At 42.7% G+C, this 27,952-nt stretch overlaps 1 protein-coding gene across 2 annotated transcripts; it reads right to left on the bottom strand.

Annotated features, from left to right (window-relative positions):
* frmpd1b (FERM and PDZ domain containing 1b) lies at positions 1 to 27,323 on the bottom strand. 2 transcript variants are annotated; one of them, XM_038700363.1, is made up of 17 exons: positions 27,098 to 27,323; positions 19,949 to 20,099; positions 16,899 to 17,009; positions 13,647 to 13,819; positions 12,130 to 12,232; positions 11,598 to 11,643; positions 11,165 to 11,269; positions 10,863 to 10,958; positions 9,789 to 9,914; positions 9,487 to 9,606; positions 8,564 to 8,697; positions 7,357 to 7,483; positions 6,897 to 6,989; positions 6,577 to 6,759; positions 6,027 to 6,228; positions 4,851 to 5,819; positions 1 to 4,616 (listed from the first exon to the last, which is right to left on the bottom strand). In XM_038700363.1, the coding sequence occupies exons 3-17, from the start codon at positions 17,003 to 17,005 to the stop codon at positions 2,041 to 2,043; spliced, it is 5,160 nt and encodes a 1,719-aa protein (XP_038556291.1). In that variant the 5' UTR covers positions 17,006 to 17,009; positions 19,949 to 20,099; positions 27,098 to 27,323; the 3' UTR covers positions 1 to 2,040. The 2 variants fall into 2 exon arrangements, with proteins under 2 accessions (XP_038556291.1, XP_038556292.1); XM_038700364.1 differs by having other exon boundaries at positions 6,081 to 6,228.
* Positions 27,324 to 27,952: the final 629 nt, after the last annotated feature.

Here is a 27,952-nt window from a genome sequence, read left to right as displayed (position 1 = left end):
TTAAGGTCAATGTGTAATTTATTTCCAAACAATACATTTCTTGGTACATCGACTGAAAAGTGACTGCTCATGTAGAAACACAATGTCCTCTTTGAAAATAAAAATGCTGTTGATACAATGTAACCATACAGAAACAAAACAAATAGGAGACTGGCACTCTTCCCTGTTTGGGCATGCTTGATGAACAACTAAAGATGCTCCTGAGACCTACTGTATGTCTTGATGTTAGTACTGTGATGGACACTGCTACTAGACGTGACCTCCTTGGTAACTGGAAGCTCTGAAATCTCACACACGACACCTGCCTTCTTATTTTTTAAGCATGGCCACCGTAACAAAACTTACCTCAGTCGTATATTTTAAAGATAAAGATAGTACCCATCTCCTAACCAGCTATCTCTGAACACATACGCAGTCCTTATTTCGGCCAATCCCCTTGTCATATTTGTATAAGCAACTTCTGACTGAGTTGGCTTAATTACCTTTTTGTTGACGTAGGTGGCTCATGGAAATCCTCCAAATAGGATGGCTGATGAATTAACTGGCATTACGTGATATGGACGAGCTGATTAGTGAACACTGTACATCAGCAAACTGATCGAGCAATATAATCCTTTTACTGACAATTCACAGACAGTATAGACAGGAGTCTTTATATTGACAAATGCTAATGCCATGCAACTTTGCAAAATGTTGCAATCCATGATGCAGTAAGTTTTCCCAAAGGCCAACATAACAAACAAAGAAAGCATCCATTATATTCAGACAAACATAATGCAGCTATTGTTGTTTTTAATGTTAGCACAAAAAACAAGAATACAGTATGTGGTGGGGGGAGGGGGGGTATGTTTGCATAGCCATAAACTAATGTAGAGACAGAATAGGACACAAAGATATAAATGTACATCTACAGTTCTGACCCCAGCATACAGCAATCAGTCCATCTTCGTCAGTCAGTATGTTATTAATAAGGTGGTGTGCCCTAAAAGGAAACCGTAGTGGGGAACAGTTGTGGCTCAGTGTTTTAAGACTTTGGATCTTTGCTACATCTGGACAGAGTTTAACAGTCACCCTTGTGTCGAGTCAAAAACGCTTTTTTTTAACTACATAAATAAGGTCCCCTGTTTTGCTCCCTAGGCCTCATCAACACATTCCCAGAAAATATATATGTAATGTCCTTTGGATGAAAACTAGATTCATATTATACTGCATACGTTTGGGTAATGGGAGTATTTCCAAGAAGCATTCACTCACAGTCAGTCAGGACCAGGTAAGGGGTAGAAAAACACTTTACACAGGAGTATGTGTCTCATAAAAAGGTGCAATCTGTAACAGTCAAAAGTGCTCTCCCTGCTTAGTAATGGTTTAGTTTTGTATCCCATTTATATGTGACTGTAATGTTGAAAAACTAAATCCTTAGAAAGGTGCGATCCTGCACATATAAAACAAATCAGTTAATAACTGTATTTTGCAGGTGTGATAAAGTATATATTCTGTATTTTGTCAGGAAAAGGTACTGTTATTACTAAACTTGAAAATGACAATTTACAGATTACACCTTGTGAAGTGGAGAAATCTTTAAAGCAGCAAAAGATAACATAATACTGTCTCAAAGAGAAGGAAAAATAAAAATTCCAGTGACATCCATAGTTGTTTTTTTTTACCAGAGACCTGCACATCACAGACCATGGTGCAAATATTGTAAAAATAAATACATAAATACATACATGGGTAATCCATCCTTACATACATACACATATTGTATCATAAAATAAGAGAATTATAAGATAATTATAAAATTCATATGTACAAATGCATAGTCCATATGCATCCAAGAAGAGGCCAAGCAATTTTCCTCTCTTCCTTTAGGGATTTGATAGGTGTATGTGTTTTCCATGTGGGTATGTGTAATGTGGATAAAAGTTTGTGTGCTGTGGTGTGCATGGCACTTACTGTACATGAACACAGGGGGTTACACACCAGATCACTCTGTGCTGTTTCCTCTTGTCTCACCTCTAAAGTCAGTGGGTTATTAGTGGGTCAAAAGTTGAGAGGTACGTGGCCAGACGGGTCCGAGGAGTCTAGTGTGCATGTCCGAAAGAGCTGTGTGAGTGCGAATACAGAGGAGATGAGCACAGTGCAGCGCTTGGCTAGCAGCCTCACCCCATCACTCTCCCCCTGACCCTGTCCAGAGCCAGTGAGGCCCACACTCTTACCCCCAACCCCAGCACCAGTTCCAGCTGTCTCAACAGCCCCAACAAAGTCCCGGTACAGACCCACTATCTCCTTTAGCTTGTCCATGGGTTCCTGGCTATCATCGTCCTCATCCCTGTGGACCAGGCTCGCATTATGGCAGATGTCACAACCAGGACAGGGGTTTGTTCGCAGGCAGGCTGCTGACAACTGAACCAGGGCACTGAAGCTGTTAGATAAAGAACGTAGGGCTTCATCGGGAGCCCAGCCTACACGTGTGGCCCGCTGACACCCAGATGCCAATCGTCGAGCCTCTGCTTGAAGAAGATTCCTTTCAGCCTCTGTCATGGCAGCGGTGCTAGTCCCAGTACAATTTGGGCTGGGTGCTGGGGTAGTACTGCCTTCAGTTCCATTGTGATTTAGGTCAGGCCCTACTTTTTTGATGGAAGTGATATCTTGGTTTGAGTCTTGATATGGTGTTTTTTGGGGTTGTTCAAGGGCTCCCCTCTCTAAGACCAGCAGAAGTTGGTCTATATCTTGACGTAGGGAGGCAAAACCTCCTTTGAGCCCACCATAATTCTTGTTGGTAAGTGAACGAAGAGGACAACCAAGTGAGGTTGTTGGGGAAACCGGACATGAAACTAGGGGACTGAGTTCAGAGGAGGCAGTGGAAAAAGTAGATAGCGGACGGGGGTTGTCCCTAAGCAGTGACAGAATATTGGGTTTTGGAGTGTGGGGTGCGGAGGGCGTTGTAGGAGAAGAGACAGGTGCGGGTCGGGCAGGTTTGGGGCGTGTGCGGCGGGAGAACTCGTAAACGGTAAGCTCCTCATCAAAGCTTATCCCATCCTCAGTGTCTCCACTGAAACAGTTGGCGTAAACGGTGCGACAGCCACAAGCTTCCCGGTGCTGCTGTGGAGGAGTACTGTCTGCGAGTGAGGAAGTTGGTGAGTCACCTCCAATTTGCATGCTGGACACACCTCCCAAGCCCACTGCTGAATGGGGCCGTGACTGGGGCTGCTCTGATGAAACACTGCCGCGGTGTGCACTATTGTCTTTAAAACTCAGATTAGGGTGGGAGCCATTTGTCCCACTGGCCTTTTTCATGTGTGAGGTCACTTCCTGGGCCTCTTTGATGGTGGCTATGACAACCTCAGCTCCATCCTCTAAAATATTCCCTTTCCCTCCTGATTTTGAGTTAATAGTCTCTTTTTCCTTGACAGGGGTCTTGTTTAAGTCTGATAAACCACTGGCTATAGACAAACCGGAGCCAAATCCAGATGTGTCTCCATTGATAGAGCTAGTGGAGGGATAGTCCAGAGTTCCCAAAATCTCCTGGGAACGAGTCATGTACCAAGGCAGAGACTGGATCTTCCCTCTCAGGGCAGAAGCTGGTAGTCTGCCTCCCAGGCTGGAAGAGCTCGTCCTCAGGTCTGATCCTGATCCAGATCTTCCAGGTTCTCTGTTTTCTAGGGCCCCAACACCTTTGGAGATGGTTGAGGTGAGGGAGGTGGTAAGGGTGAGAGGTGCGTCTGTATTTTTGGGTGACAGGCTTTCATGACTCAGAGAGACCCTCCTGGGTCCTGACTGAACGCTGCCATTGCGGCTGCTCCAAGGATGGATTCCATTTGGTGGACTGATGCTATCCTTAAAGATCCCTTTGCTTGGATCAGTTGGGGAGACAGGAGAGCTAGCAGGTAGTGATAAAGGGTGGAAATTGGTGGGAGATGTGGGTTTGGGAGGCACTGGAGGGGGAACAGCTAGCTTTGTACCTGAATTGGAGCAGGGGATAGAGGGTAGGTTTAGTGGCCTTTTTGTGGGTTGGGCAGTCCCATGGCTTTTCCCCTCAACTTTAGGAGTTTCCTTTTCTACAGGAATTTGTGCTTTGTCATTGGAAACAACATCCACTCCATTCTCATCCTTAAGATCTTTATTCTGTTTTGGGCTGTACTCTTGTGGTGTCATGGGTGATGTTTGCTTGCTGCACCGCACTGCTGTGATCAGGGGTGATGACAGAGGTAGTCCACCAGCCCCAGATGTGACAGACTTGAACTCCATGGTGTCTGGCTCCATTTCCAGGAGCTCAGAGGACAGACGGCCAGAGACATCCCCATTGCAGTGGGCATATGATCGCCCATGCTGGGGGGATTTGGGAGGAATGGTCTGAGGTTTGGGAGGCAGCTGGGGCTTAGGTGCCAATGGCGGTTTAACCTTAACTTCGGATTTCTGAGATGGCCTCGGTGGACTGGGCTGTTGATTGGTACGTTTATTTGGGGGGTCTTTGAGCATCTCCACTTCCTTCTTGATTTTAGATAATTGGGCTTTATTGGCAAGGGGGGAGGATGGCTCTTTCTCTGGGACAGCTGGAAGACCATTCAAGGTTCCACTAAACCGATTAGCATTCCGCCGGTCAGCCAGCTCAGCGTCTGTGAGAGACAGAGACAAATAAAAAGAAAAGGACAGAAAGAGAAAGGCATCAGTGGATTTACACAAATCTTCGCCTCACCTCCTTTAATCACATTAATGTCCTATCACATAAAACATGCCACCAGAGACAAAGGACCTTTACAAAAATGTCACTGGGAAAAAATGTCTTATTCATCTGCAAAGTCATAATAAGAAGTAATAATTTGTGAATAACAAATATACTGTAAACAAACCTGATAGATCAGGAACTGGGGGAGTAAATCTCTCCTGTGCATCAAAAAACTCATCCTCAGACTCTGAGGCAGTTTCTTTAACAAAAAGAGCTGGTTTGGGGTTGGGTGAAGGAGTAAGGAATAGACCCTCTTCGTCCTTGGAGAGACGCTGCTCAGCCTGTCCTGCTTTGTGCCCAGGAATTGAACTCGTCCTTAATGGTACTTTGGGAGGGATCTTTTTCTTTCTTTTAATGGGTGATCTTTCAAAGGGTGTGCTGTCAATCAGTCTCAAATCTCTTGAACTAGGGATCTTAGAAATGCGTCTGAGTTCCTCCACTCCCTGCTCTTCCTCATCATCATCATCATCATCGTCATCATCGCTAGTGGCCTCAGGCGGGCTAGGCAGAAAATCCGCCTTGGAGAGCTCAGCAAAGCAAAGGCAAGAGTTGTCATTGCCACGGTAGTTGAGGTTGGTGGGTCGCAGGGGCCCTTGGTGGCATTTAGGCTCCAAGAGGTAGGGGTGGTGAATGTCCAAGCTTGGTACCTCAGTTGTGCATGGTCCACGAAGTGCATCCAGACGAGATGGGACTTTAGCTGCAGCACTGCTCTCCTCCAGGGCAGCACTCAAGGAGCCACTGGACAAGCTGGAGAAGCTGCTGGTGACCCTTGGGTCAGTGTGGTACCAGGTGGTCTCCAGGTTCATTTCTTCATCCATAATACTAAATTTACGCAGACCACTTCCTGTCGCTCCTCCTTCCTCTTCACCCTCATTTTCCTTACCTTCTGTTGTCACTATTATCTTCACTTCCTGTTTGCCTTTGTTCTCCTCTCTCTCTTTTCTTTCTTCCTCTCTCCTCTTTTCTTCCTCCTCTCTCCTCCTTTCTTCCCAGTCCTGACTTGCTGGGTCTGGGCATTTGTAGTTCTGAGAATCCATTGGGTCATCTTCATCTGATGAGTCATCTGAGTCACTACAGCAGCGAGACACATAACCTAATAACACCAGACAAGCATCACAAACAATTTGTTAGTATATAAACACAACAGAATAACGTTTAAATTATGATGTTATAACATGTCTGGCTTTTTTATCCATACCCATACTGGCTGGTGACATACATCAACATGTGATGTGAAAAATGTCTATCAAAAGGCCAAAGCCAGAAAGTGATTATTTAAAGTGAAACAACTTTTGCTCACTTGATAGGGACTCATAGCACACGCCTTCTACTACGGCGAACTTCCCACACACACCTTCTTCAGCAGGAATCCGGTGCACCCTCACTTTTGGGCGCCCTAGACGGAAGACACTGACACTGGGATCCACCAGGAGTTTGCAGTAGCCTCCCAGCAGACACCCTAAGTCTTTGGCTGCCAGAGAGTCCATCAGTAAGGCAAATGGCTGGGAGGTGGAGGGCATTGTAGAAGATAAGGTAAAGCGGTAGTGATTAAAGCCAAAGGGTAAGGGAGAAAAGGCAATAGTGGGAGAAAGAGGGAGAGAGTCACCTTTGAGTACAGTGAATTAGCTTTATAGCTACCACATAACCCCTTAGGCTGTATACTGTTTGTGTTGTGGAGGAGAAATGCTTGACCTATATTTACTCTAGCATGAGCTTTGGCGCAAATGTGGTGTGCTAAGAGAATATCCATTTTTCGTATCTGTGTCAGTGTATAAGCGCCTACATGTTTATGAAAAAATAAAGCCCAGTATCTTTGACCAAAAATGAATGAAATACACAGTCTTCCATACCTTCATGTCGTGCAGTGAGATGCGCAGTAGGCTGACTTTGTCTGACTCAGATAGCAACTCCACTCGGCTGATGCTGCTGAACTCCACCAGTGTAGAGATCACGTTGAGTTTGTGGTTGATGACCTGACTCATCCCATACTTTGCTCCCACCAGCAGGCTGACCAACACCTCCCTGTCCTGAAGCTGTGTGAAGGTGAGAGTGAGAAGATGAGGAGGAGAGGAGGTAACGATTAAGAGGAAAGGACATGTAATCACCTGAATTGGTTATGTGATATATGCTTTAGCAAATGGAGCCACCATATCAGGCTCCTAGCCCTCACCATCATTGTAGCTGTATATGATCGTCCCCCATATGAAATGAGCTCTCCCAGCTGAGTGAGGTAGGCCAACCGAGCCTGAGCAGCAGATATTACCTACAATGCCATAGTGGAAATGGAAGGAAAGAGAAGAATGAGTGAGAGCAGGACGTGCAGAATGAAAGGGGGTTATGTCAATGTTGACCAAAACGATGCTCTCCACTGAGAAATATGCTCCACTTATTTTCCCAGAAACATTATCGTAGCCCCAGACCTACTATTTCCTTTTTAATTACCCCCACACCCACCATCTATCTTTCTCCCAACCTGCTGTCACTCCATATACCACTTAAAACATCAGGGAGATTAGAAGTCAGTGTAAGACTCAGCTAAAATGTACCCTAAAGCCACTACTAAACTGTCACTATCTATCTCTTTACGCCTCTCAATTCTTCCTTCCACTCATCCATTAGTCTGTACCTACCTTCTGGCGTGGCTCTAGCAGGGACTGGATCTTTTTGAGGTGGTAACTGATGGCTTTCCTCAGGTCTTTTTCCCTCATGTTGCTCAGCAGCGTGGGAGAGATGAAGCTGTCAAGGCCAAACTCCTTCCTGTCATTACCACACACACAGGAATGAAAAGCCCACAGCTCCATAATGAGGAGCTCTGTTACCTCAATGCTTGCAAAGTTGGAAGTGAAATTGAACTACAGTAACCCATATGTGCTTATGCACCTGAATTAGCTGTCCTAAAACTAAGTATATATTGATGCAGCATTAGAAAGGTGGAGGCAGTCTGGGACTCAGAAAAAGTCAAAACCAATGTGGAGTTTGAGGACAGGTAAGAAACATACATTATGACGTAGATAATGCTAGCCTCTAGCTAGTTTGTCTTTTTTGATATATAGCAAACGCTGGCCCACAAGTACAGCCTTAATTTACTTAAATCTTACAGGAATGAAAAACACACGAGAATGAATGTTTGAAGGTGAGGGTAACTGTTCTGCATAGCTAGCTTAAGTGTTGCCTCACCAGCTCATCTGTTACATGCCAATGTAAAATGTAGTAAATTGTGACATACTGTACATGTACATTGTTGTGAATATTATATGATCTCTGAGGTAATCAGTGCCTAACAGTGAGCTTGAAATTTGCACTTTTTATAAAACAAAAACCTTTTCATTAAAACCAAATACAGAATTAACTTTAAGAGATTTATGGCAAAGATATATCTGCTTATGTTTTTTCCCCCACAGCTGCCACTAGATGTAACAAAAAAGTTATATTTTAACTCAGTGTCCCTTTAGTGTAACTGTCCATCAGTTTAGTTTGAGGTTTTTGACTGCAATGACCTATATAACCATATTAAACTGTGACCGGTGCGTCAATGAGGTAGGTGGTCTTTGGGAAATGGATCTGTGCTAATTTGTTTGTGCATTTACAGCTTATATGTGTGGAAGAGACAGAGACAGACAACACACACCCTTGTGCAGATACACAAAAACATTTTCCAATCACATTAATAGATTAGGCATTTGGCATGCACCCTTATCCCACACAAATTATGACTGCAGCAGTGGAACAAGCTCAAACCCCTATATCACCAAAATTACACAAAACCTGTTATGAGGAGTGCTGGAGTGTCTTACCAGTGTGACCCTAAAATGACGTACACAAACACATATGACTCACGTAATACACTTGATAGAGGCCCTGGTCTGTCCACAACTATCGAGTCTCTCGTGCATGTGCAGGGCGGCCAGGCGGAGTGCAGTGTTACACTTCATCTCTACTGCAAAACGCTCCTGCAGCACGTCGCCCACACTCTGGAAACACACACAATCACAGTATAATGCATACAGACATCACAAATACACATTGAAATAAAAATAAACATACCAATGTACCACTGAAAAGTATCATATTTTTATATTTACTTGCATAACACACCAACATACAGTACATCATGTCAGCCACTGCAAAATACACAGCTCGTGAGCATCTTTAGAAGTAAACCAACACTGGGACACCCAAACTGACATTTCCACAGCAGAAACAAACACAGCAGGAGACAAAGACTCCTCATAGAACAATAAATCAACCTGACATAAGTGGCACTCCTTTAGTGTGCAACAAAAATATGGAAAGACAACCTGTGGCTTTGTGTGTGCAGGAGATGACCAAGTTCTTTGTTAACTCGCAAAATGTTTACAAGGTATAAGGACACAGCAATAAATCTTATTTTATGTGATTAGGACCGTTTTGAACTTATATGAGAAAGATCCGGGGAGCGACTGCGTGCAAAATCCAAACATCTTCTCAACTTTGATTATGACTCTATTTGTAATGGTTTTTAGAGCAGGTTTAGAGCCCACTACAGTCAGTTGCCAGATCAGCATTTATTAAACATCACATATACAACTACATTTGGCAAGTGGGATCAGAGTTTTACTGTATGAACATCTGTATGACCATGCAGACTTGGTTTCCACATGTAAGAAATGAGAAAGGGGTCAACTTCTGAAGGAGGCTGAACAACACAAAGTCTGTAAGATGAACAAAGAAGGAGACAGACACAAAGTAGTACTGTAAAGGAGAGAATTAGCTCCTCTGACCTGTAAAAAGAGGTACTCAAAGGAAGAGGGGTCCTCCTGCAGCAGGTCTGTGGGGTCTCTGGGGATGAAACACACCCTGAATAGACATCTGTAGTCATGGGAGTCTTTTTTTTGTACCACCTGGTGAAGACAAAAATAATAGTGGTATAAAAACTGGATGCAAGCTCTAAAAGTAAAAGCAACACTGCATCCAATCTTAGCTGGGTTGTACCCTCTTGTCAGTAGGTGTACTGTAACTGTTATGCTTAAAAGTAAACTACACCTATAGTAAACAGCCAACCACAGCTACTGTATTCCCTCACCTTCTGTATGAGCTCGTCTTCGTGCAGCAGCAGTAGTTTGGTGATGCTATACTGTTGCTCTAGCACCAGGGCAAAGTACTCGATGGCCCGGATGGACAGTTTATCCTTCAGAGTCAGAACAATGTCCTGGAATGATGAAAAAACAACAGCTCAGACCCCTTAGACAAACACATTTCATCCCAGTCTGCTGATGGCAGATGGTCAAATCTGATTCCCATGTCAGTTTCCCTTTGGCTGAAGATACAAATTGAAATACAAACACCTACTGGTGGTGAGTTACTAACCCAGTGAACAGCTCTCAGTCTGCCAATGCCCAAGTGGACTTAGAGATGACACCTAGAGTTAATCGCAAAATCCAGCTCTGCCCTTCTAACAAACAAGTGATTCTCACTGAACCATGGATCTGAATCATTGCACTGTTTTCTCCTCATTTCTTAAATGTTTCATAACTTCCTCCTCCAGAAGCAATATATTACATTTTTTATTACATTTTTGTATTATTCCACCATTAAGAACGGCTAAGAACAGCCAACCCACACTCTAATACCCCCGGGCCAATCACACCATTGTGGTGCGCTTAATTGCACCCACTTGTTTCTGGAAGCCTTTCACGACTTCATCCAGGTTTGGTCTCATAACGCTTATGAGAAACTGAGGGGGCCAATGAACAGATCTTCTGAGGACAATAATGTAGGCAGCCGATCAGATATGATAAAATTTAGCTATTGACATTAAATAAAAGGGAAGTAACAAGATTTATCTATCCATCTACACTCTTTTAATTTTAATTTTGGGTCTTGTTGTTGCTAATTGCTATTGTTATAGTAAGATAGGTATATTCAGCATATTCAGGTTTGGTCATATAAATAAACATATAGCAAGTTTCTCCGTATTTGCTTTGATACACACAGGTATCAGCCGCCTAAGAATGATGCTGCCATCTCTTGGGCCAACCATCTAATTACCCATCCCCCATTCAGGAGTCATCAAAAGTGACCCAGGTAAAATATTCTTATTAGTTACAATTGTTGGTAATATTACCCCTTTCTTCTTAGATACATGTTTAATGCATACCTTGACAGTGGTGGTGTTGTCAAACTTGAAGGCCTTGGTCTGTCCGTTCTCTAAATAGACTTTCAGGACATTGGGCAGGAAGAGAAGAGAGTTTCCCTGATGGAGAGAAGTGAGAGATATCATTGTGGTTAGAGGGGAATCAATATGAAACGGGAAAAGATGAAATAGGAAAAGGCCGCATTGGATGATTAGAAAATAAGACCAAATCAAGACTGATCAAAAGTGTCTGAGATCCAAAGTTGAAACTCATTAAGCAGCAGCTCAGAACAGCCTTCATTTTGCGTTAAATAAGGTTTTCCCACCTGAGTGTGCCCGTTGACCACCACCTCCTCTGCAAAGCGCACTTTAACTGGATTACTCCTCAGACGAGCTCTCTTCTCTGCCGACATGATCGATGACTTGGGATTCTACAACACAAAGACATGCACCAGGCCCATTAGACTAAGATACACACATTTTATAGAGCTCAAACCCGTGCAATGAGACCAACAACCTTTTAGACACAGCCCTAATCAAGTGGTCAACACACACGTTTACAATTGCGCATCATAATCTAAAAGCAGCGTGTTGGCAGTTCATACTGTCAGAAGATGCAAGCTTCTAGTCACATGCTTGGAAACACAGAGAGCTTAAGTTTACTGTAAATGAAGGATGGCGTAATGACTCTTTATGAACGTGCGTGCGTGTGTGTGTTTGGGTTGAGGGGGTGGTCGTCAATGTCTACTTTGTACTCACTGTCATGTGTCGCAGGACAGTCACCGTGATACAATCCTCCAAGTCCCTGGGTGGAGAAAAAATACACACAGACACACACACACACAGAAACACATGCAAAAACCCACACAGGCACACAAGAGAGATTATTAATTTTCTGTCCTGCTGTCAAGTAAGCACTTTTTCCTCTGACCTTTGCCCTTAACTTGTTAACCCTTTCTCTCTCTCTCACACACACACACACCCTGAAACATCATCACACTGTCTCAGATATACACTTCAACAAACAACTATGACAGACAGAAAGACAGATAACTAATTGGTAAAATGTATTTCTTTTCTTTTGTAGAGATGTCATGTCACCAGTCTCAGCTGCATAATAGCGCAGCCTTTAGATATTATTATTCATTGTTTTTATTTTTTCATGTGGTGAAATGCTATTAAAAGCTCGGCTTGGCACCCCAGGGCTGAGACAATGGCACACACTTTGGGCATTGCAGATATAGATCAATACAGTAGATAGATAGAAAGGTATCTCTGCAGTTCTTCTCACCTTAAGATGTTTTCCACCTGCTCGTCGCTTAAATCCTCCAACATTGTATCATTAATCTGCAGCACCTGGTCCCCTGGGTACAGTATCCCATCGGCAGGACTCCCTACACACACACACACACACACACACACACAAACACACAATGAAAAGAGTGAGCGCTTGCATAAAACAAAAACCCAGCTGCACACGTGGGCTTGCATTTCAGTTCAGATAAAGGGAGACATACACACAGATATAGGCATACACAGACACACACACACACACACACACACATATGGTTATTCAACATGGCTGACTCAACAGTGTTCAACTGAGCTCTCCAGTATGTGAGGGGTTACAGTTATTCTGGGTTTCATCCAGCTCGGCTCCGCTCTGCTTTCTCTAGTTATTTATACTCATTTGTCTTCAGGCAAGAGAGCACGACTGAGGCACAGCAGTTTCAGCTTACTCTACACACACACACATACACACACACACACAGACACACGTACATAAACATACTAATTGTATGTATGCATAAACACATACGCCCATGTACACATATTTTCACACACCCTGTCTGTCTGGCAAAAACTTGTATGTCCCTGATTTTTGACCCACTGAGGGTATCTGTACTGCCTTGTAAGCTTACACACACACACACGCACGCACACACACACACACACACACACACACACACACACACACAGGCACACATTTTCTCTCTCTTGCCAAAGAAGTCAACCCCACCCCCACCCCTGTCAGGCTTTCGTGTCAGCTCTGCCAATATCCTGATTTTTGCGGCTCTTCAAGTTCCCTCCCTTTGCCCTTTTTCTTTTTCTATCCTTCTTCCTCATGCACTACTTTCCCCTCTCATGTTCACCTCCACACCACCAGCACCTCGCTGACTCCTCCCACATCCAAAGGCGTCACCCGTCCTCCCTCCCTGCACTCGGAACACTTTCATACTAATTTTGTTCTCTTTGGCCATATTTGCACTTTAGTCATTGTCTGTTTCCTGCTGGCATCTTCACTGTCTATTAAATCTTGTCTTCTGTTATCGCTTCTTTCTCTCTGGCAGCAGATGGCAATTACAGAGCTGGTGGCAGGGTGAGACCCTCCTCAGGGCATTTATCAGCTTATTTTACAAGACTGATATAAAAGTAATGGATCAGCATTTCTCTCTCTCTCTCTCTCATGGGCTCCCCCCATCAAAATTGCCTAAATGAAAAGTGATTGAATTTAGAAAAGATGAGCAGGTGGCTCTGTTGTTTCTGTGGCTTCTCTGGCACTGTGCCTTGCAGTTTGAATGCCAGGAGAGAGTCAATGTGTGTGTCTGTGTGTGTGTGTGTGTGTGTGAGAGAGAGAGAGAGAGAGAGAGAGAGAGTGTGTGTAAATATGTCCTGCTGCAGGCGGTGCACGGTTGCATAAAGCAGGTGGCCCTTTGGAGAGGAAGCAGGAAAACAACATGCACTCACAAAGGGACATGTCACACACAAACACAGACACACATCATCGCCACCGCACACACCATGTACCTGTGATGACGTCCCTGACCAGCAGGGGTGTGTTTGCGGTGAGGGTGAAGCCATGTCCAGTGCTGCTGTCAAGGACCGGGTCCCTGGTGATCTGCAGCGTCAACTTGGCCTGGAAGTACTGATTGGACAGACTATTGGAGCGCTGTGACCTCCCATCGCCTAGCAACCGCTCTCTGAGGAGGTCAAACAGGGTCACAGGTTACCTGACTGTGGTTACAACACTGTGGCCATCACGAGATAAGATCAGACAGATCAAGTGGGAGGCAGTGTCCCTGTATGCTGTCATCACTTTGCATAGAAAATCTAATCCTTGCCTTCTTTATTAGGTAATGGCCGACTATTACAAAGAAATGAAAGTTGTGTCGCTGTGAAAATTCAATGTCATTCTTACACCGTAGTTCTAAAATTTTACAAAACTCTAATACAATATAGGATAATTTCACAAGGCAAGAAGAATCTTGAACAATCACTGATGTTTTTTAGAGCAACTATAGGGCTGTGAATAGATAGTATTTTATTGACTAATGGACTTTTTGTCTATAAAATCAGACATTTGTGAAAAAAGCCCATCACAATTTCCCCTTAGTCCAAAAGACATTTCCAAATAACTCATTTTGCTCAAACAACAGTCCAAAACTAAAAAGAGATTATGTTTACAGTGATACAAAACAAAAAGAAAGCAGAAAATACTTTAACAGGCTTCTACCAGCAAATGCTTTAAAGGTGACTCAAATGATTAATCAATTAATGCTAATCAATGCTAATTTTCTATTGACTAATCTTATTAACACTTATAAACATTAAACAATAAGAATAAGAGTATATAGCCATGCTAGTTGCTCTGTGATGCTGTACTTTGGAACGACATTAGATCATAAATCAAAGTAAGTAAGTAAAAGATAACAATTTTGACCTGATGATGGTGCTATATCAAAAGTTAAAGGATCACCAAAGTTATTCCAATTCATCCTCTAGCTGCTTGATGCAAAAGGGAAACTTGCCATTTTACATGACTAATCTACAAGAAAAGTCTGTCTGATGAATCACAATTTACTCTGATTTAAGGGTTATTGGATACAGTTTGTTGCTAGTGAGTGACACACAGGCTCTGCATGCACAGCGAACCACCAATCACAATACTGTTCAGTTTATCAAAACCAGAGCAAACCAAAGCAGACTCTGCCCCCGTTAGTTGTTGACCACAACTTAAAAATGAACAAGAAACCGGAGAAAACCACCGAAACAGTAGGTTTTTGTTGCAAAAAGAAAAGCAACTTTTGTAAACCACTCAGGGGGCTGGTGTATAACTGCTCTTTTATTTTTATTTTTATCATTTTGTTTAAAATATGTTTACTGCATTAAAGTTCAAGAAAGGATGGTTTGCACTCAAAAGAGTATTAATTATTTTTATTTTCTATGCATTTTCCCTACAAAATCACCCCAATAATTCTAGGATGCTTAATTATTTTCAAACAGGGCAATTGAAGGCAAGGCAAGGCAAGGCAAGTTTATTTGTATAGCACATTTCAACAACAAGGTAATTCAAAGTGCTTTGAAGTCCTTTGGTGAAAATTCCTGTATTTTTTCATATCGCAATATATATATCGCACAAAAGAAAAATATTGCAATGTCGTTTTTTTCAAATATCGTACAGTCCTACTCTAGGGATACTGAATATCTGTAGTTTGTAATTTAAGTCTGTAATTTCACAGCAATCCATCCAATAGTTTTCAAGATATTTGCCTATGAACCAATTAAAGTGAACCTCATGGTGGCGCTAGAGGAAAAGTCAGAAAAACTTCACTTGAGTTCATCATCTAAGGACCATGAACGTTGTTATACTATTCTATAAGTTTCTATTAGCTAACATTATTTAGCAGACCAAGTAGCCATTACTGTATTATTCTTCATAAATAGTCAACTCAGGAGGCGAAGGAGAGAGGTCACATTCCTATAACTTGCTATAAATCCTCAGCTCAAATGCATCCTGGGAATAGACAGAATCAGTATACATTGTGTTTAAATCTAACAGTGACTTCTTCTCCCTGAGGGCTGATGTCCTGCACAACTGGTTGTGACATGATGAGACTTTTTCCCAAGAAGGAGTTTACCGGGCTTCCTCTGCACAGCCTCCTCTGCTGAGAATGAGAAACAACTTAGCAGACAACAAGAGAATGAAGGGCTCTAGAAAGCATATTTGTGGTTCACTGTGGGGTGTGTTTGTGTTGGAGAGAAGGACAGACAGCTTTAGAATATGTACTCAACTATGTGTAATGGGTCAATGATTGTTTTTTTTTACGTTTTCTTCTGGTTTTAGGGTATTTTTTTCAGTTTTAGAGCCATTTCTATTTAACAATGAAATAACACATTTTCTCATTTAAAAACCCGATTTGTACAGCTACATTTTTATTTGAAATGATATATATACCACACAGCCCACACTTCTTCCCCACCACAGAATCTGGCAGAAGGCCTAGAAGTGGATGATGCTGTTTTCTCCACTCTGTGACATAAAATTGTTTTGTTTTTTTGTTTTTATTTTTTTTTAACTATATAAGTTGTTTTATTTGTTATTGATGCAGTGGTTTGTGTGGACATTTTCTGCTGCTGTCGGCTTTGTGGTTTCCCATCACAATCTACTCTATTTTCTCACTCATCACTCAGTGATCTTAAGGCTTTGACATGAGATATAGAGCAAATGTTTCTGGTTAATCAAAAAGGATCTCCCTCTTTAAAAATACATCCTGAACAAGCCTGAGCCTGTCGGTGGCAAAAACAAGCACTTTAGTGGACATAATTTGACTTTGCGCAATTGCCAGCAAGGATTACGTTACAATGTTGTCCCAATTTGTCACATAGACACAAAAACATGGGAAAATAGGGTTGAAAAATACCTACATTACCCTTTAAACAGCTGAAGTGACCCATGATGTGTTAGTATTCATGTAGGAATGTCACCACGTAACAATTTCTTCCCTGTTCCTGGGTAGTAAGTCTTATTCCCTAATTGCTTATATCTCAAAAGTATAGGAAAAAAAAAAACTGACTTTATGTGAAGAAAAAGACACAAATTCACCCATTTTCTTATTGGAAATTTGAATCATTTTCTATACTTTTAAGGCATAAGCAATTAGGGAATAACACTTACTATCCAGGAACAAAATAAGTATTCCATAGTGGGTTTAACAATTCACTGACGACAAGTGGGTGCAGAAACAGCCCTGAGCCCTATGACCTATGCTCATTCTGTACCTGCTAAGTGACTCTCGGGTGCGACGTATTATTGTTCCCACCACCTGCTGCACCCGACTGGCCCTCCGAGCTGGAGACCTGCTCCTACATCGCTCCTTCTCCTCCATTTATCTAAAGAGACAAAGTGAGAGAAGGACATGAGTTACAGACATAATAATGGCAACAAGCAAAGCACAGAGAGAAAAGGAGACGTGAAAAAAAAAAGATGAAAGGATTCGGAGGGAGAAAATAAGTTAGACGCTGTTAAGAGTTTAGCTATGTCTTGTTGGACTGTGCATTCAGCGGCAGCTAAATTTGGATCTCGTCTGCTCTCTGTTTTTATATTCAGAGCGTGTAGCCTGCCTTGAATACGATGAATAATCAGATATGTGAACAGAGAGCAAGAGAGAAAAAGAGAGGGGTGGAGCATAGGCAGCATGAACAACAACACATGTCACACACATTCAACAACTGCGCCATCACACAATAACAGGATTCACAAAGAGTTCACTATAAATATGCTACAATCTGCTTGTTCACTACAACTCTGCAGCTGTGCCGTTTCTGCTTAGCTTGCCTTTTAAACAGGGGAGTGTTCGGGACATAATGAAGGATGGAGGGTCGAACCCCAGGGAGGCAAAGCTGGTCAGCACTGAATCCTGACCAAATCTCAAGACTTCCACTGTATTTTGTTTCTGTCAGCCAATCAATATGCTGGCATTGAACTTGCAAGGCCTCTGATAATTCCCTGACAGGGTTATAATCTATTGCTGAAAATAGATAAAGTAAATATACTCTAACGGGGTGCTGTACATGTTTCTTTTGTGTTAGATAAAGATTTTACAGGGCAGGCATGTGTTTCGGATTATTCTCAGTATTTTAAGTAGTTGTGCATTGTTATTCCTTTGTGACATTACGGTAAAACAAGTTCTCGTTGTGTTTTGTTTTCAGCAGATACCGTTTTCCTGTTGTGTTGGGATGTACTTCACTGTATTGCAGGGATTTTCAAGGGCTGAGACTGTGGGCCTCCCCTCAGACAAAGCTTGAGAAAATTCTTGGATGTCTATGGGATTATGATTATGTTATTTGATCTAATAGACACACAACAAGATATCCTAACTTCAGACTATACCAAATACATTAAAAAAAGGTCTGGCGTTTATTAGTTTCTACTACTACCACTAAAGTTTCTACTGAAACTACTGTATCTCTGAACTCTTTCTTTAACCCAATCACACACCCAGGCAATTCTGTGTGATTTCATTTTGATAACTAATGCTATATTGTTTCACTTCCATTCACTGAGCCTCCCATGAAATTGTTTGAAGCCCCTTGGGAAGGCCTCACAATTTGAAAACCTCTGCTGTGTTGTACTGTTTGACCCCATGTGGGAAAGAAAAGGGAGGGAAACTTTGGCAGGGATAGGGAAAGAGTAGCGACTTAGACCTGATCAATATGGCTAACGATGATGAATGTGCTCCTAAAACCTAATGACCCATGCCTTGGTCTCTGCAACCAGCTGCGGAGAGCTTAGTTTGATCAGCTCTCTGAAATATGGAGAAAACTTCTGCAAGTCAAGACTTTTGTGTAGATTTTAAAAGAAGCACAACAGTCTATTTGTGGCACTTGTATGGAGAATTAAAAAAAGGCCTTTGTCCAATAAATGAGGGGAGTAAAGTCATTCCAGAGCAACTGCCTCACTGTACTTTAGGTTTTGACTGCATTGCAATCAATAGAGGATGTTAAGCAGTGCTGCTGTGGGTAAAGTCTTATTAACAAGATAAAATACAAAATTAATTAGTCTAAAATCATCAGGATTTCAGCTTGTCTCTTGTTGAAGCGATCGCTGGTCGTAGGCCAGCGAGAACTAGCCTCCCTCAGTAGTACTGAGCATGCAGTGTAGGTCTGTCCTTTAAGAGGATTAGAGGCCCTCGGTCTGCAATGGTCAGGGTGTCACTTTAGCACCTCCCGCTCATCCGGATTGAGGCAGATTGACGTGGATGAGGAGGGATGAGCGCGGCTAGGTGGCTGACAGCTGATTATTGACACGCCCGTCCCGCTCCATCATTGAAGGGAGCAGAAACTGACACGTCAATCAGCAGCGTATAGATCACGAAACGTTTTGGACTGCTGACAGAGTGGTGTTGAATGTGGTGTTCCTTGCAGGTGCATGGACGCAGTGTAGTGCTGCAATCTGTGCTGAGTCAGGTGGTGGCGGTTTTTGTAGTCATTCTCCTTCTTTCTCTCTTCTGTCTTTTATTTTCTCCTCTCTCTCTCTCTCTTTCTCTCTCTCACCCTCACTGTCCTTGCCGAGTCAGGCAGTAGTCTCAGATGACAGTCTCTCCGAGCAGCAGCCAGCCAGCCATTTTTTATATAAATGCACATCCTGAGCATTTAATAAAGGGGTTTTTATGCTCACTCTTAACAATAGCAGCCCACCTTTATAACTTTCCTAAAGCAGATAGTTAAGCAGTTGTGAAGGCAAACATGCTGACTGTGTATTCCTTTACATGGTTCAAAACTTACAACGCTTACTTTTTGTTTTTATTAAATATTCTACCTAAAAATATGGTATTAGGCAAGAAAAATGTATTTACATAGCACATTTCAACAGCAAGGCAATTCAAAGTGCTTTACATAAAACATGAAAGCAACAAAGGGAAATATAAATAAAAATTTAAATTTAATTTTTAAAAGAGTTAAATAGAAAATAAAAACAGGATAAAACAGGACAGTAAAGTAAGTACAGTGCAGTTTAAGTTATTAATCTACAGCCGTAAATTTGATTTAATAAAAAGCACCGGTAAAAAGAAAAGTCTTCAGTCTTGATTTAAAAGAACTGAGAGTTTCAGTTTCCTGCAGTTTTCTGGGAGTTTGTTCCAAATATATGGTGCATTCAAACTAAACGCTGCTTCTCCACGATTAGTTTTGACTCTGGGGACATATTTATTAGGTCAAAGACTGGACACTTATTCTGTCAGGACACCTACACTTTCAGGATCCAGAATCTTGTCCACGTCATATTTTAAGAAAGCACATTTTTAACCAAAGACTGTGAGAGCATGACTCACCGTGATGTGGCTTGTCTCTTCAGGACTCCAGAACACAAATACCCTCTCGCCCTCTGAGACATCAGCTCTGCAGCCCCTCCAGGATTGGCTGAAAAGAGGTGGAGGGGGGTCCTTGCGATCATCAGGGCCAATCCCAATCCGGTGCAGCCACCTGTGCAGAGCAGAGTTATGCTATCAGGGAGACCTGTCAAATCCCATAAATGAGATACATAACCACACGGCCAGTTTATAATTAGAACAAAGTGTGAGGAGACTGGTTATCAAGGCTGATTAAATTGGATCATCTCTATCTGCCGTGGACTTTTAACCTATTTATAAGTAACAGAGCTATATTCCAGTTGTTTTCAGAGTGAACACGCAAGTATGTCAAGCAAAGCAGATGTGAGACCAAACCAGCTATGTGGTTGTGGTTTTCCAAGAGGCCCCTCCTCTGCTCCCCAAGGCTCTCTCTCTCTCTCTCTCTCTTGCAGTCTCAGAAGCACATGGCGATGTGGAGACGAGGCACTCCATCTCCATCTGGTTGTCTAAATAAAAATTTCATAACGCCCAGTTCAGTTAACAGTTCTAACTGGGCACGCTCTAAAAGCAAAGAAGACAGCCAGTGAATCCTGATGTGGAGGAGAGCGAAATGCTGCCAGGCAGACAGATATCTTGGCCAATAACAAAAGACGATAAATCTTTCATATGAATGTCAGGACAGATATTGCTGAAGCTTTAGCTGGCCTCTGGCTTTGGGAGAAAAACACAGTTTGTTGGGAACGCTTTGTTGTGAAAAGCCCGGCTGCTGAACCAAGACAGACACTGAATAAACATTCTTGATCTCGTTTCAGGAAACCGCCTCATGTTGCACTTGAATGTTGATCTGTGAAGTAAACTCTCACTCTCCCCGGGGGTTTTCATCTATAAGAGGGAGCCGAAATCAAGGAGTGCACGGTCCCATCTGTGCAGCTCTTCCATCGGGCCCTGTGTCCCACACACGGAGCTCTTTCACTAGGGGCCCACGTCGTCCCAGTGAAAAGCCAGCAGAAGACCTAGACCCACACAGACTGCAGGGCACATGAATAATGCATGGGGCTAATGCAGCTAGCTAGGCCTCCGACCGCCTCCTTCTGCCACTTTGCAAACACAGGCAGCATGAAGAGCCGAGCACAGAAGAGGAGACACAGGAAAGACGTACGGGGGTTGAAGGGATGGGGAGGGGGGTGAGTGGAGGGGGCTCCGAGGGGCTAAGAAAAGGGGAAGGGATACAGAGAAGAGAATTGGCCAAGGCAAAGAAAAGTGAGAAAGGACAGGATATTGGAGGGGGGAGGAAAGGGGGAGAATTGTAGAGAGGGTGAAGAGGGCAGCGGCAAAGAAACGAGAAAGTGAAGCTGCAGGAGAAGAAAAGAAAGAACAAAAGCATCTACAGTGAGACGTAAAGGAGTCAATGCAGCATTTCTCCACACACTGAGTACACAAAGCCAGGCTGCAGACAGTGATGTACGGTCGGTCGTTAAATAAATAAATAAATACATAAAACAGAAGACCTGTAGCGTTGTTTCCATTTGTCATGCTGTTTTTATTTTTCCTCTTAATTACACTACTATAGAGTTTCTTAAATGAAGAGATTGTTGCCTCCTGCTAATGACGTGACAACATTTTAATTTGATCCAAGACAGTAAAGCCTGTGTGATGAGTGTCCTCCTAATCTGGTTCTGAATCAATAGCAATCGTGAATCCTGTCCTCCACTGTCCTTAAGTCCCCAGGCTGCCCTCACACACACACACACACACACACACACACACACACACACACACACAGCTCATCAGCAGGCCTTGTAGCCTGCCTAGCCTTTCACTCATTCTCCCTTCTGCCCTCCTTTTAAACTCTCACCTCTCCACCAATCTTCACTATACAAAGAGAAGTGGCGTTAGGTAATGATGGCTGTCTCGATGTGTGCATCTCATTTCTTTGAGACAATAACCCTCCCCGACCACAACGTTCATTTTCCACACACAATGTCTCCTTGTCTTGGGCAAAACAGTCAGTTATTCAACCCTGTCCCTGGTATGAGCACACATGCAGTTCATAGTGGTTCTCCTCGCTCTCTCTTCTCAGGGGTTGATAGGTGGCACTGCATTGGCGCTTTCTGTGCATCCAGCTGGATAGAAAACAGCCCAATTAGCACTCCTGGGTCAGACCGGGCCATGGCGGGTCACACCAACCTGGACAGGGCCAGGTGAAGTTGCATAAGGACACAAAGTGCAGCTGCTGCTCTGCTAAATAACATAATCCAAGCTAGTGGATATGACAATCTGACTGACGGGTGGATTTCTCAGTAACAAACTTAAAATCTTATCAATCAGCAGACCGCACTAACAAATTAAGACTGGACTCGGCACGGGGGGCAATCTGTTAATGCAGTTAAAAGCACACGGCACATGTGTGCACGCACCCTACAGGCCTTAAAATGATAAGCAAGTGGAGTGTTACACCATTGGTAACCAGACCCTAGCAGAAGCCTGGTTAAGTGATTGAAAGGCAGCTTTTAAATGTAAAGCTACTGACATCTTGTCTCTCCCCCACCCACACCCCCACACACACAAACGCACTATAAACTCCCCTTCAGCTCAATACGACACACCGGACACAGCTGCACCACATGGGGCGCGGAGTAGCAGCAGCAGCAGCAGCAGGGGTTGGTTCAGCAACTCGACAATTCATTTTGGCTCACAGTCACTGCCAACAAAGTTGGAGAGCGAACTCAGCGGACATTCAGTCCAACAGCAGCACACTTGGCTGAAAATATTTTGTGTGAGAGTATCCGGATGACTTGAGGTGTAAGTGATTTAGGTTTATGTGAGGCAGCTGGATTGCTTCATATTTCATGAACGCAAAGTTTAAATGTGAGGAACAACAAATAGAGCAGACAACAGTCTAGCAAAAGGCTGCATACAAATGAAAAACAGATGCTGTGCTATATTAATTTACATAAAGGTTAATAGACAATGTATTGAACAGGCTTCAGAAGAAAAATATCTATCTTATTCCCATCTAAAATAAGAGAGACATAAAAATGAGGAAGGTCACAGAATCCACCTTAAATTTCAAAGATGTGTACTATTCTATGCTGCAAATAGTTTTATGCATTTCATGATCTTTTCAAATTTAGGTTATTGTCCATCTTCACATTACAAGCAGCTTCTACAAAAATCAGCCAATTAGAATTCTGGATAGGAATCTGATAAACTCTCACTATTGTCGTGTAAGAAATTAAATATTCTAAGGTTTGATCACTTCATTAAAGTTGCTAATATACCCTTTATGCCTAAATAACCAGGCTCCTCTGGTGTTAAGCGACACAGGCTAATAGTGCAGTAACTCAGGGTGTGTCAACAGAAAATTATAAGGTTTCTTTTTATAAACGCCCTTTGGAGAAGTGTTTTTTATTCTGTTGATATAATCAGTATGTAGAACGCAAAATGGATCATCAAGTGAAATCATTTTAAAAGAGGTATCAGTCATCTAGTCACGAATGATCAGGTGCTTTTCATTACGATGTTGGCACCACTTCGGTCCAGAATGAAATATCGCAACATCTATTGGATGGATTGCCATGAAATCAGTTAGTTAGTTTCGGAAAATTCCTCTTGTGTCTGTGGCAATTGTCAGACAAATAAAAACAAAAAGAGAATAAGTTAAAGACGTCAATTATGTGACACAAGTGACACAATTATCGTATCACAGGGGTTTGTTTAACATTGGAAGGTATCAAATCTCTCTAAACGTAGTGTCCAGGGACGTTACTCTGTACCTTCATCCTGATGATAATAACCCATATTCACCATAGAAAGAATGTGTAATATCACTATTCCTCACCACTTTGGACGGTACAGACATTCATTGTCCCCAAAGGATGAAGACTAATACCTTTGGTGATCCCTTGACTTTGAAATGTCTGAACAACTATTGAATGGATTTTCACAAAATTTTGGTGCACACATTCATGTCTCACTCAGGAAAAATTGTCACTTTGGTGCTCCCTTAACTTTTCAACTAGCATCATCATCGGGTCAAAACTTTTGTTCTGTTTGGTTTATGACTAAAATACCTGTAGAACTGATGACATTCCCATCAGACTTATCAGGCTATAATTAATGTCTTCTAAATAGCAAGTGTTAGCATGCTAACATGCTAAACTAAGATGATGAAACATTTAAACATTATCTGCTAAATATCAGCATGCTAGCACTGTCATTGCACGTTAGCATGTTGATGTTAGCATTTACCTCAAAGCACCTAATTAAAGCCTCACAGAGCTGCTAGCATGACTATGTAGATTCTTAGTTTTTTTATTGTGTAATTGTTTACTGTATTGTCCTAATAGGGACAGGTGCTGTAAACAACCTTAGGCTTTATATGCCGTAGTATGTGACATTAGTCCATGATATGTGTTTTTTCCTGTAGAAACATTAATATAAATGTTTTTATGGTGTTCTTATTGTACTGTACTGGTCACATTTTGAATTTTTTGATTGTTTTTTGTACTTGTGTTGTTTATCTGATTCTTGTTTTATCGTGTGCCCTGATTGCAAGTCAAGTTTCCCACTTGGGATAATAACAAATGAACTAAACCGAACTGAACTGAAATGAATCAAACCCAATGAAATAATAGGGGGGAAAAACATTATTACTGTCAACTGTCAAAGAGTAAACTCGTTTTAGTCTGTTGATTGCCATGTTGCTTGTTTTGTTTCTCTGTTTAGTTCTCTGTTACCTGACTTCCAGACATAATCACCTGTTTTTTCACTCAGCCTGTCAGCTCATTCCATTAGCATTATGAAGACATGGGCTCACCGTGCGGCGCTCATTTAATTTCCCCTTTCATCAGCGACCTGGCAAGGCTTGAGTTCCCCAGTGCACTCTTAAATAATGGGTCTTTTGAAGATTAATAGTGTCCTGTGTTGTGTTACAGATCTCTATCAATGGTCCTGAGAGAGAGACAGACAGCGAGACAGAGAGATAGAGAGGAAGATCTTGATGTCTGAGGAAGGTCTTTGGATGTTAGAGGATGAGAGATGTTGCAAGTCTGGACAACTGTCTGCCTCACTTCTTCTGTGGCTGGATGAGCCAATTTCCTTCAACTCAGTCATCCTTCAAAAACGGCACAAAGGTCTTATCTTTAAGTAAAAGTAATATGAGGGCTGCCAGTGCCCTGGCAGCTACAAAGGCCTCTGGGCTCTGCAATAATACTAACATATAGCTACAGCACGACTTTAATATTTCACATCAAGGTGAATAATAGAAGGATAAACCTGGTTTTACAGAGTTGATGATTTACTTAAGCTACTATATGTTCATAAATAGAGTTGGCCTACATTATGGCCCCACTGCCAGTCAACTGTGCCATCACCATGGAGCTGTCACATCAATGAGGTCACGTCTCCTTTTTCTTCGACAGGAGACTGGTACAGTTTGAGGGAAAATACATGTTTACAGTCTACCCCACCTTTATTCTAATATCCATCTGTAGCCTACTGTGCATCCATCAATATATCCATTAACTTATCCATCAACTACTATTATCATACACCAATGAAACTACTCGGACTCACAAATTAATTGAATTCATTTCCTCAGACAGGCCAATACTGGTTGATCAACAGCTTCCAGTGGCTGCAACAATATGAGTCACATTCCTGAACAGCTTCAGCTGATTGATCTAATGATCATGTGGTCAAGGCATTGGGCTGGAGCAGCAAACACCAGTCCCAGAAAACACAGAGTGCCCTGGAGGCATGAAGCTAAGACTGAAGAGGAGGAGAGAGGGAGAGGATGGCTTGCTGGCTGGCAGGCTGCAGAAAGTGGGACAGAGGAGCAGTCAACAGGGAAGATCGAGGTTAATACAGCCGGGTATCAAGTCTTTCCTGATGTGCAAGTTCTGCCCAGCGTGTTTCTCCTCTGGCAGAGTGACCTCTGAGCAGCTACTCCCATCTCATGTTGTAGCATACATTCCTGAATCACAGCACAATGCCTGCAGCAGTGGCAGGGCAACCGCTACACACAAACACAACATTCAGAGCAAAACACTGAGCACCTACAGCTTTTTTTACATTCATTAGGTGTGTGCATATGTCTGTGTGTGTGTGTGTGTGTGTGTTCAGTGTGGACCACCAGCAGCAGCATATGACGCTGTTAAAAATACTCAGTGATGATTAACTTTAATGATGTATTTCTGCACAGTAAAGGCTGTGGCATTACACGTGTCTGAATGAAACCGCAATCATTGGTCATATTGGATCATGTCATGCATTAAAAGAAGGCTCGAGAACAGCAAAACGCATTGTTCCGGTCTAGTTGTGTTGCGCTTGTCATGCCTGGCACGGCACGGAAGAGCGCAGGGATGAAGAGGCTGCTGCTAGCCAAAGGATATATGAGCAAAGGGAAAAAAGCAGAGGCGAGAGTCCCAGGGTGGCTGCACATCGCCTACGCCCATTCATAATGTGCGTGTTTTACTACCCAGACTCCTGGCACCCCCCCCCCCCCCCCCCCATCCGTCAGGATTTAGTCAGTTCATTTCCAGTCAGTAGCCAGTGACGGTGATTTCGCTGCGCACACGGCAGCATGGACCTCCACTATCACTGACATGTGTTTGCGAATATGTCCGAATGCCATTCAGATGATGCTCGGGAAAAAAATGACCAGTTACAGACTGTAATTCTGTATAGCATGATGTGAGTTACCCAATAACCATTATTTAGGCTGTGACTGAAAATGAACGAAACACATATCGATCGTTTCTATCGCTCATAAATGCTTTATAAATGCCCACAAATTAATCAGTATTAATAATTGTACTGACCGGACACTAACTTTGATCGGTGGTCGCAGCCATGCCAGTCAAAGCAGGAGGCTTAACAAAGAAAAAAAGGTCAGTCTTTTGTTGCTTCCTTTACAATTGTAATCGGATTTTAATCTCTCCATCGCCTCCCTCAACTGGGGACACTGGCATAGCCCGCAGGCGTTGTGAGAACGACCATTGGTTAAATTATTCATTTCGATGTGATAATATCAGTCCAAATGGCAGGAATGGACGCAAGGTGCAGGCGCCTCCGTACACAGCTGGGCGCTCCTCCGTCAGACAATAAATAAATACCGAGAAAACTCACCTCGTGGTCTCAGGAGGAGACAGACGAACCGGGAGCCTGGGAGGGCTGTCCCCCAAAAAGATCAGTGATGCGGAGAATGTGAGAGGAAACGATGTTTGTTTCTCAAAAAATATCCGCCGCGTCCTCCCGGCCGGATGATGATGATGTGGTGTGTGTAGGGGGGGGTTGGCTATATGCTGGATGCTGTCATCGTACTGGGATTGCTCTCTGCTCTAATCCTCGGCCCTGAGCTCAGAACCCACCCCCTCCCTCAGTTCGTCTCTCTCTCCTCCCTGCCTCCTCCGCCGTCTGCCTGGAGGACCCCCACCCCTCCTCCGCAAGATCAGTTAGTCCTACATTCAATAATAATAATAACAATAATTGTTATTATTATTAATTTAGCAAAATAATAACAATCATCATCATCTTTCATTATGCACGTTTTGTTGAAAAGATATAGCCTAGGCTATTGATTGTTTGCGTTTATGATCCAGATTTCAAATTTTTGTTAGCCTACTAATTTCTAATATTTTGTAAATTATATTCTGAGTGTCCGTATCTGTAGGATATCCAGCTTGATAAAAGTTAATTTAATTGTAAATTTAAATAACTCTACTTGTTATATTAATGTAGGCTAAATTAAGTAGCTACTTTGTCATTTTATTTCTGGTGAGTGAAATATATACAGCTTCGAGTGATTTACTCTCGCAGCTCACGCCTTGATTCAGTGGCACCCTAATTCCAAAAACAAATAGCCCACAGTCAGGGCTGGATCACCCACACGACAAAGTGGGAAACTAACCCTGGGGCACCCATATTTGTCCGCTGGGATGTGGTAATTTAATTAATTGCTCATTTGTTGGAGAATCTACACCA

The sequence above is a fragment of the Micropterus salmoides genome, unplaced genomic scaffold (genome assembly GCF_014851395.1).
Source record: "Micropterus salmoides isolate LMB-PRFRI ecotype aquatic unplaced genomic scaffold, ASM1485139v1 Ms_hic_scaffold_5, whole genome shotgun sequence".
In the NCBI taxonomy this organism is placed as follows: domain Eukaryota; kingdom Metazoa; phylum Chordata; class Actinopteri; order Centrarchiformes; family Centrarchidae; genus Micropterus; species Micropterus salmoides.
This window is presented reverse-complemented; position numbering and strand designations above follow the sequence as displayed.